General features: G+C 54.8%; 1 protein-coding gene across 1 annotated transcript; it reads left to right on the top strand.

Moving 5' to 3' along the window:
- Window positions 1–211: 211 nt before the first annotated feature.
- Window positions 212–1,805, top strand: HOXC12 (homeobox C12). The gene is made up of 2 exons (XM_065888108.1): window positions 212–812; window positions 1,567–1,805. The coding sequence occupies exons 1-2, from the start codon at window positions 212–214 to the stop codon at window positions 1,803–1,805; spliced, it is 840 nt and encodes a 279-aa protein (XP_065744180.1).
- The last annotated feature ends 8,625 nt before the right edge of the window (window positions 1,806–10,430 follow it).

Raw genomic sequence — 10,430 nt, 5'->3', positions numbered from 1 at the left:
AAATCTGCCCCCGCGGTTCGTTCCCTCCCCCCCCAATTGGGGAAGGGGGAAGTTGGAGTTGGTGCGGGGTGGGGGGATTCTCTGTCCCCACCCATCCCCCTGGCGGCAGCACCCACGTGAGCTGGACGGCCAATGGGTGGCCGGTGCAGGTTTAACTATGTTTAATGTCAGATAGCAATAAAGTAGAAGCTGCCGGTCGGGCCCCGCGGAAATGGGCGAGCATAATCTCCTGAATCCCGGGTTTGTGGGGCCGCTGGTGAACATCCACACGGGAGACACCTTCTACTTCCCCAACTTCCGTGCGTCCGGGGCGCAGCTGCCCGGACTGCCTTCGCTGTCCTACCCGCGCCGCGACAACGTGTGCTCGCTGCCCTGGCCGTCGGCGGAGCCGTGCAATGGCTATCCGCAGCCCTATCTCGGCAGCCCGGTGTCGCTCAACCCGCCCTTCGGCCGCACGTGCGAGCTGGCGCGCGTGGAGGACAGCAAGGGTTATTACCGGGAACCGTGCGCCGAGGGCGGCGGCGGGGGCCTGAAACGTGAGGAGCGCGGGCGCGACCCCGGCCCAGGAGTCGGGCCCGGGGCAGCGCTGCTGCAGCTGGAGCCGTCGGGGCCGCCTGCGCTCGGTTTCAAGTACGACTACGCGGCAGGCGGCGAGGGTGGCGCGGGACCCCCGCACGACCCGCCCTCGTGCCAGTCGCTGGAATCCGACTCCAGTTCGTCCCTGCTTAACGAGGGCAACAAGGGCGCCGGCGCGGGCGACCCCGGCAGCTTGGTATCGCCTTTAAACCCCGGCGGCGGCCTCGCGGCCAGCGGTAAGGACCCCGGCCCATTCGCGAGGCTACTCCGGACGGGACGTCTGACCCGGGGCGGGGCGGTGGGGGGGGCAATGTGGGACTGAGCTAGGGCCTCCTGGGGTGACAGACTGTGTGGTGAGAAAGCGCTTCTTTTAAAAAAGGGAGTTGGGGGGGAAAGCCCTATAAACATGTAAATATCCCCGTAAAAGAACTAGATTCCCTTTTTCCTCGGCCTGCAGCTGGAGGGGGCAGGGAGCTCCGGAGAAAGGGGATTCTGACAGACTTCTCCAGGCCTTGGCGGGTGGGGACCCAGAGGCTGGTCCCTGCCCTCCCAGGGCCTCTCTTTCCACCTTCCCACAGGCCCCCATTACCTACTTTTTTTTTTTTTTTTTTTAAAGAAAGACCAGTTGTCTCTTGTCACTCGCTCATGTCTGTTCTAACTAATCAGGACCCCATCCTGGAGGATGTGAGAGGAAGGGGCCAGGATATCCTGGAGAAGAAGAGGTTTGGGGAGAAGTGAGAGGATAGGAATTTGGAAGGTTCTGGGATACTGCAGTGAGAAGTAGGGGAGGCAAGGAGAAAGAGTGAAAGGGGAAAAAGAGATTGATGGAGGCAGAGGAATTGGTGGGGATGGGAGTCTTCCTAAGAGAGGAGAGGAAGAGCCTGGGGTCGGGTGTTAGGCCAAGGTGAAAGGGGCTGGGGAAGGACCGACGGTACTGGGCTTGTCACCTCTTGGTCCCCTGGCCAACCCTGCTGGTTCGTCTCCACCCAGGCGCGCCCTGGTACCCGATCCACAGCCGCTCACGGAAGAAGCGCAAACCCTATTCGAAGTTGCAGCTGGCGGAGCTGGAGGGCGAGTTTCTGGTGAACGAGTTCATCACAAGGCAGCGCCGGAGGGAACTCTCAGACCGCTTGAATCTTAGTGACCAGCAGGTCAAGATCTGGTTTCAGAACCGCAGAATGAAAAAGAAAAGACTTCTGTTGAGGGAGCAAGCTCTCTCCTTCTTTTAGGGGGCAAGACACGGGCGCCAGCCCCAGACTGAGCCTGTCTCTGGCAGAGAGCAAAGAGGGGGCACTGCCTGGGACACAGTCCCCGCTTAGAACGCCAGGCGTCTCTGGCAGGTCCTCCTGGGACGTCCTCTTGTCTGTTTTGTTCGTGGTTCCCTCCCACACACCCCCAGCAGACCCTGCCAGGTCCCAGAGAGAAGGGAAGAACCCAGCCAGGGAGAGAGGAAGCCCACAGCTGCAGGCAGGGGGTAGGGGCAGGGAAGGCTGAGGCGCTGGGGAGGGGCTAGTTTGACGTGGGACCGGGGCGTTGGGCCTCCGTCTGAAGACCTGGAGGAGAGGTGACTCAGGCGTCCCCTCCCACCACTTTCCTTCCGTGGTCTTAGGTCTGTCTGCCTGCAGGAGTAGGCGAGGGTGGGGACAGTGGGACCAAGGCTCTCAGAACTTGCAGTTATTGGGGTTAGGAGAGGCTGCGAGGAGGGAGCAAGAGTGGAGGATGGGCAGAGAGCAGGGAAGGGGTCAGGGTAGCTCTGGGAGGGCAGAAGGAAGTGGGGGGACCTAGGAGGAAGTGTGGTTTGGGAGAACAGAATGAGCAGCAATGTCCAAGTCCGCTGGGGTCTGGGTCCTCCAGGCCTGGACACAGAGCAGGCCCAGGCATAAGCATTTGGCAGACCCGGCTGTGGACAAGGTGACGATCAGGCTTTCGTCCCCTCTAGGGCAGGCCACCCGAACCGTCTCCTGGTCCCCAGCCCTCTCCCGAGCCCCCTGCGCCCATTCGCTCACAGGTGTGCTGCCATCCACTCCTCCTGCCGCTCAGGCGGCTGCGGACCGGAAGCCGCAAGCGGGGAATTGCGAGCTGAGCGGACGCAGCCTCAGGTTCAGTAGCCACCCCAGGGACCCCCACCTGGCCCTCCGGGAAGCCCAGGAAGCTGTAAAAGGAGCTGCGAAGCGCGGCACTGATTGGCCGAGAGAGTTTCTGGCAGCCGCTGCAGATTCTCCCTTCGCCGCTGGCGTTCACGGTCACGGCCGGCCGGAGGCTGGACCGGCGTAATTTACGAGGCGGGAAAAGAATCCGCCCCTAAAAGGGGCTACCGGCCGCGGAGGCCCCCGCTCGGCCCGGGTTTCCCAGGCTGGTAACAATGAAGGAGGGGGCACTGCAGCCCCCCACCCAACTCCTTTCTCTCTTTTACCCACCCCTACTCCACCTGCTCCCCAACGGCGCCCTTTGTCTCAGGATCCGCTGTCTCCGCCCCCAGGCCAGGGAGCCGCAGATTAGGAGGACCAGAGCAGAGGGAAGGGCACATCCCCAAAACCCACTGGAGGCCAGAAAGTGGCTTCTCCAGCCGGGGGCCTTTTATTCATAGCCCACTTCAGGCCCCAGCCCCAGCCCAGTAGATCCCAGGCTGGCTTCCGAAAGAGAAGCTGTGAAGGAGCCCCCCGCCTTCTTGCACTCTGTTCTGATTCCCCTTGGTGAGAGTCCCCCAACCTCCCACCTGCTGACCCACCCTTGCCGGGATCAAGAGGGCGAGAAGCAGGGGAATGATGGGAGTTAAGCCCAGCCTGGCCCGCCAGCTTGGAGTTCTTCCCACCTGGGGAAAGGCTCTCCTTCCACACCCTGGAAAGGCAATCCACTCTCCCACCAGATTCAAGTCCCTGTGAAAGACTGTGCAGAGGCATGGGCAAACATATAGGCACAGCTGCCCAGTGCAGCACTTGGCCCACACCACTCTCCTGACTGTACTTGCAAAGAGGCAGCCTCGTATCCCCAGATACAGCCCTGCAGAATAGCTGTACAATCACATACCCTCATCCCACACTGGGCACCTGACACACTTCCCCACCCACATTAACCTATGTACACGTTTGCAGAAACCACCACCGTTCCAGCTGTCTGCACACTCCCCTGTGGGCTGGCGCTGGGTATGAGGCACTCCCCTCTTTGCCTGGTCACCCATGTACCCCTTCATACAGCCCCTCCTGTGACCTCTTGGTCTCTGGGGTGCTGGATTTGAGTTTCACCACTCCAGCCTGACTCTCCCAGCTTAATAAAGGAGACCAAAACACTCCAAAAGGGGTGGGGGGACAAAGATATGCAATATTCTCTTCCTGTCGCTTTAAACTTGATTTCTGTGAGCTTCTCTGTCAATCTGTGTCCTGTTCTCTGTGTCTGTTGCTGGTACCCAGTGTGATCCCTGTGGGTAGATGCCCTCCTTTCCTCCCTCCCCGGTTCTCTGTAGTGTGCCCTCCTATGCAAACGTCTGTCTCTAGCACGTTTTCCCTTTATATAGTCCTTGTACAGAGTTGCTTCATCATATTAATATTAATATTAATAATAATAATTAAAACATGATGGTATGATGATGTGATTTTTTTGAGAGAAAAATTTTAAACTGGCTCCATACACATGGTCTCCTATGCCCAGAAAGAATGGGATCCCCAACCTCCTAGCTGTTCCCCCACTTTACTTTTTCCAGCCCAGGTGAATAATAAAAATAATAAACGTATAATAATAAAGGAAGAGTGGTTGCAGGGGCAACAAAAATATACAAGCAACCAAGATCTGTTGATGAGCTGCCATCTCCAGTCCCAAGCAATTACTAGCAGAGAGAAAATTGGGGGATGGTAGATTAGCGGGGAGGAGAGGGATATCTGAGGAGTCGTGGGGTTGTAAAAATAATGTGGACAGCCCAGAGGAGGCTGAAACTACCTTCAGGACCACAAAAAGGAAGTCTGAGCTGCAAGATCTCCAAGAAGTGAGGCCAGGGTAGGGGCAAGAGCTGGTTGGAGCTGGGATGGTGAGAGTGCCATGGGGTAGGGGCAGGCGTTGGTGGGTCCACACTTCACCCTGATGGTTCTAACCCTGTGGCTTCACTCTGAGAGCACATTTTGTGCACTGCAAGATGACTGGACAGGGTACTAAAGACCCCTTGAAGCTGGTGACATAGGCTCCGCCTCTGTCAGCTGCGGCCCCTCCAGGCCATGACAGAGAGAGGCCCAGGTCCAGGCCAGAGTCTAGTCTCAGCTGAGCCCATGAGTCCTCTGCACCTCCACTTCACTCCTTCCTTATGGATGGGATGCCCTCCCTCTGCCTCCACCCGTGAGCCTCTGATCCCCGAGTTTCCCTTTCTCACAGCCAGGCTCCAATCACGGAGTCTCCTCCAAATTCCCCCTCCACCCTCCTGGGCCTGCTCCAGAATAACAAGAGCCCCCCTCTGAGCCCAGCCTCCCGAGCCACGCCTCCTGCCCTGAAATCTTTCTTTCTCTTTCTCCCCTCCTTTCTTTACTCCTGCAACTAGAAAAAGTAGCAGATTTAGACCAAATCCCATCCTCCCTTTGCCCCAACCCCCTGCTGAGTGTGTATCTGAAGGATTCAGGCAGGAAGCAGATCCCAAGCTTTGGGGTACTCCTATAAAGGGCCCACAGAGTTCAGGGCAGGCTGGGGACTGGATAGCTTCTGGCAGCCTTGAGCTGGTGGTATAGGGGAGGGACTGAGTGGCTGCCCTTGAGTCTGAATAAAGGTGGGGGGAGGTCTGAATCCCAGTGAATCCAGGCAAGAGACTACCCTCTTCTTAAGCCACATCTATACAGGAAGAGTTAACAGTGAAGGCATTTCTGGCTAAATAGGAAAGAGGGAATTTAGAGAGGTCAGGAATAACTGGCCTTTAATTTATTCCCTTGATTTATTCCCAGAGACACTGCAGATCTGAGAGAGAAGGTTCCTTGTTGGGTTTTGTCTATGCAGGCCCTGAGACTCAATAACTGGGGAAGCTGTCAGAGAAGGAAAAACGCTATAACCTCCTCCCAACGGCTGAATAACAAGTCCTTGGGTCTCCTGGCCAAAGAGAAGGTCATGGCTGGAGCCACAACCCAAATACCCAGGACTTGGCTGAGCTCTGGATCTGGGCAAAGATTGCATCTATTTTGCAAGTATTTGTCTGGCTTAAGCCCTGAAACTACAATTTACTCCACTGATTTAAGACAAAGCACCCTGTGTCTCTAACTGGGTCTTGAGGAACAAGAAAAGGAGAGAGTTATCTGGATAATCCAGGTAGAAAAATAATTTCACTGTTGTGTATGTGTAAGCTTATGCCATTCAAATGAGTTTTGTATTTGGCCCTGGTTATCACCCAGTTCTACTCCACTCTGAGCTGCGTACACGCAGCTAGGGTATTTAAAGCCACTATCGAGCGGGCGGGAGATGGGCCCGGCAGCCCGGGCTCTGTGGATGCTAATGCAGCCGGAAACCCGGCGCGATCGATGGCTCAGACCCAGAGCGGTGCAGGGACCGCCGGCCCCGATCTTCGAAAAATCAAACCCCCGGGACCTTGGGTTCCGGACCGGCCGGAGCTCCCGCCCATCCTCCCCACCATTACCAGGAAAGTAGGAGCGGTTTTTAGGCCCCCGACCCGTGGGGGAAACGCAGCCCGGAGCCCCCAACCCTCTCTGCGCGGCGGGCACAGGGAGGCGCCGAAGGTCCCGGTGTAATTTAGCGCGAGGTGGGCTGCAGGCCTGGGATCCCGCAGCCGCGTATAAGCCGAGCGTTAGGCTCGAGCGGCCGCCCTTCGGTATCCGCCTCCGTCGAGACGGAGCTGCCGGTTTTCCGCGGAGAAGCGTGCGTCCCGGGCCCTCCGCCACCGGACGCGCAGCACCGCGGCAGCTGGGGTCCGAGCTCGCGATCGCCGCTCAGGGGAGGCCCCGAGACAAAGGCCCGCCGGCCGCTGGTGGCCGACGCGGGCGCCTGGCCGCTCGCTCCCCTCCCCGCGCCCGGAGCGCTCCGTGCCCCGGCCCGGCGGACAGGGTTCCGGGGCCTCAGCCCAGTTCCCCGCCCGCCTGGCCCGGCCCCGGCTCCGGTGTGCCCGAGGTCCCGGGGAGAGGAAACCCGGCGCGCCTCCCAGCCCCGGCCCCGCCGCCCGAACAGAGCCGGCAGCTCCGGTCGCCGCGCGAGGGCCGCCGGCTCCCGCGAAGGACCGGATGACCCCTGCTGGCCAGATCCGCGGAGACCGCGAAGACCCGGACCCGCCCAGCCGCTCGGCCCTGAGCCACAGCCCGGGGGCGGGGGGACGCTCCTTGGGTTTGTGGGTGACCTCAAAGAACAGCCCGAGTCCGAGGCGCTGCCGGGCTGCGGGAACCAGGCCTTTCTCCCAAGTGCCCTCCCTCTGCTGGGCACGCGGCGTCCCCACAGCGGCGGCCCGCCCTCCCGCCGGGTTCGTCACCGCCGGCGGCTCTGCCCCAGGCTCCGAAAGGCTGTGCCGCCCGAGGGAGCCTGGCACCGGAGCCGAGGAACTGGGCTTGGATGAGACCAAACGCAGCGGACCTTTAGCCATTGTGACCCAGCCGGTTGCCTGGGGGTGAGTTCTCCTCTCCGAGCCGGAGCCGCTTCCTGGGGACTCCGAGATAAGCCTTCCGTTTGTCAGTTTCCCTGAACCGGAGTGGAGAACTTCCTTCAACGACCGATCTGTGCGGAACTCACCGGCAGTTGTTGCTAGAAAAGCTCCCTGTGAAAGACGCATAGTCCACATTCGGAGCATGGAAAAGCTGTTCCACAAAATGCACGCTTGGCCATGCTGCCGACATAACCGATATACTGAAACAGTCTAAAATGCACAGCGATCTATATTACATGTACATTCTGGGCATGGAAAATATATTTCTCTAGAAAATATACATATGGAGGCACTCTTATCTATTGTATGGGAAAACAACCTCCTGGGAAAAGATTACATATAGCATGTATACCCATCACATGTAAAAATTCATTTACATAGATTAAACAGTACACTTGCACACATCCTGCGCAGGGAAGGTACAGTCCTACATCTATTTAGCTACATGGATGTATACACTCCAAAGGGCATATAAAATCAGTACATGGACAATGCATCCAGATATTAATATATCCACATTAAAAAACTGCATGAAAAATATACATCATGTTATTACATATACACAAAGTGCCTATCAACCCAGTGTATGAAAAATATATTCTGTGAATTATGTTTGTATACATGGTGTATGTGTACCAAATACATTGAAGTACATACTTTGACTTCACATATTACTGTATTTATAATACACATTTATCTTAAAAACAGTAGCAGGAGGAGGCTCAGGCATTGGCAATGACATTCTCTATCAGCTGAACCTCTTTTCTGTCCTGTATTTCTATTATTTCTGTCTTTTACAAACCCTCTTCTGTGTCTACGTGGATTATTTATATGAGTGGTCTTCTATCTCTATTTAACTGTTGCTTCTCTTGTCTGAGGTCAGGGTCTATATTTAGAGCCCTAGGTCCTGTTTGCGGCAGGGTCTGACTGCATAACCACTCCTGTGTGGAATTAGCATTGTATAATTACGTTACCCCTTCTGTCTCAGGATGTGTTCTTCTAGATATAATATAAATATAGTTACTCTGAGCTGCCAGTTAGGAAAGGGGGAAAGAAGGAAGCGCAGCAACCAGGTGAGGTGTGTAACAGGTAGGTTCCGGCTGTGTGCTGGGCATGCAAGGGCTTCTTGAAAGCTAAGGTTTGTTTAACTTTTTAAAAATTTACTTTGAAAGCTCAAGTCCAGGGAAGTATGAAGTAAAGGCTGGACCTTGTCTTCTATGCTCCTCTCAAATCCGAGAGCAGCCCCACTCCATCCCAGACGACCAGGAAGAGGACTCCGGCCTGCTCAACTCCTCGACTCCAGTTCCCATCCTTAACCTTAACCAAGCAACTGGGAAAGGTTATCCAATAACCCAAGTTTTTCTCAACAAAACCCATTCCCAATGCTTTTTCAGAGGCAGTCATAAAGTATTTTCTGGAGCTGAGCTAACTCCGATCTGGCCTCCTAAAAATGAAACCCACTTGCGTCTTTCTTTAGCAGCTAAAAATCCTGGACTACATGACACACGCCTATGGAAAAATTCTTTGAGAGACAATACACTCACACCCAACAGAGATATTGTTTATGAGTCGATAGGTTCCATGTAGATGCGGCCATACTTTACTGTCCAAAGAAATCAATTAATTAGTGCCTCGCCAGTCCCCTCCCCACCCCGCCCCCGCCGGCCGCTGCTTGGCTGAGCTCGAGCGGCAGAGATAGATGTGCGTGGCCAGCTCGCTGGTCTTGTTAACAAGCCTCGTCATAAAGATGGAATGATAAGGAGAGCGAGGAAGCCCTGGTGGCCGCGAGGGGGGGCTTCGATAGCCCAGCCCAACGGGCTGTGGGACGGCGGCAAATCGGAACCAGAGCGAGCGCAGTGCAGCTCCTGCTCCAGCACCAGCACCGGGGATCACCGAGGATCTGGTGTATCCAGTGTTCTCCCCTTCTGGGGTGGTCACGCTGTAACTCGAATAATTCCCTCTCCCCTCCCCTTTCCTGAGTTGTCCCTTCTCTTCACTGAGCCCCAAATTTAAAAAAAAATTAATAAAAATACGTAAACCTCTGTCCTTGAGTGCCTGTCTTGCCCTCTGCCACGTTTGTTCCGGGACCTGCCGCCTCCTTCTTTCCCTGCATTTCTCCGCGTGGTTCCTTTTCATCTCCATCTGGCGCTCTCTTCCCTCCTTTGGCTCTCTCTCTGGCTTCATGGTTGCTTTTTCTACCAGGTTGGTACTGGCTCAGGCCCCAATGAGCTTGTAAAAATAATACAAATACCCCCTGGTTATCTCTCGGCAGAGTAAGCACCCCCAGATAAGCCCAACGGAAAACAAAAAAACAAATAACAACGAAACACTCCCCCCCAAAAAACCCTTGGATATAATTGCTGGTTTGGGTTGCAGCACTTAATTCTGTTTATTCTCACCAATGTGCATACTTAACAGAGAGATATTGATATTAAAAGGCAGGGGGGAATTAATTTTACTTTTATAGTCATCTATTAAGAGCAGAGGATGATCTGGGTCTCCTTTAAAGGGACCGGAAAAAGGGAGGAGGGAGAGAGAGAGAAAGGGAGGGGGAAGGGAGAAATATGACTGAAAGCGAACAAAGATCTTTGCCTGAAGAAACAATGTAACACTAGACAGAACTATAAAGTATGGGAATGTAAGAACACAGGACTCTCTCAGCTTCCCCCATTTGGAATCCTGTCCCTTGCACTTCCTGCTGAAATCTCAACCCCTACTACACAGCAATATTCAAGGAAGAATTCATGCAATTATCTGGATAATTGTAGGGGGAGAGAGAAAGAATTTCCCTTTGATTGTCTGATCCTCTCTGGTGTCTGTGCAAAGGAGGAGGAGAAGTGGGATGTAGGGGGGGGGAAAGGAAGTGGTAGGGTCTCCCAATATGACGCTATCCCCTACAGGATGGCTACTCCTAAATCAAGGAGGTCTTAGGCAGGCTTACAGATTCTGGAACATACTCAAGAATGGACACAGATTCACTTTCATTTTCCAGGATATTTGCTTGGCTTTACATTGTCTGCATAGATCTGCCTCATCCAGTATTTTAATTATCACAAGTAAGTGAATAATAGATAATTATAGGGGTGTCCATAATATCATTTATTTTATAGCCACACAAGATATGATTAGAGTTAATGTCCGAGGCTTTGTTGGAGCCTGGGAGGCAACAAGAGGCAAAGCAGAGAGGCCTGGATAATCTATCTCTTTCCTATTTTCATGTGTGTGGGAATCTCCAGAAATCCCTAAT

This window comes from Phocoena phocoena, chromosome 11 (assembly GCF_963924675.1).
Source record: "Phocoena phocoena chromosome 11, mPhoPho1.1, whole genome shotgun sequence".
NCBI classification, from domain to species: Eukaryota; Metazoa; Chordata; class Mammalia; order Artiodactyla; family Phocoenidae; genus Phocoena; species Phocoena phocoena.
Note: the sequence above shows the minus strand (reverse complement) of the source record. Positions and strands in the feature narration are given on the sequence as shown.

What these genes read in the sequence shown, in the direction of transcription:
- HOXC12 (XM_065888108.1), top strand. Translation starts at nt 212, where the DNA reads ATGGGCGAGCATAATCTCCTGAATCCCGGGTTTGTGGGGCCGCTGGTG. An exon ending in CGGCGGCCTCGCGGCCAGCG is followed by an intron (nt 813 to 1,566) that starts GTAAGGACCCCG and finishes GTCTCCACCCAG; the next exon opens with GCGCGCCCTGGTACCCGATC.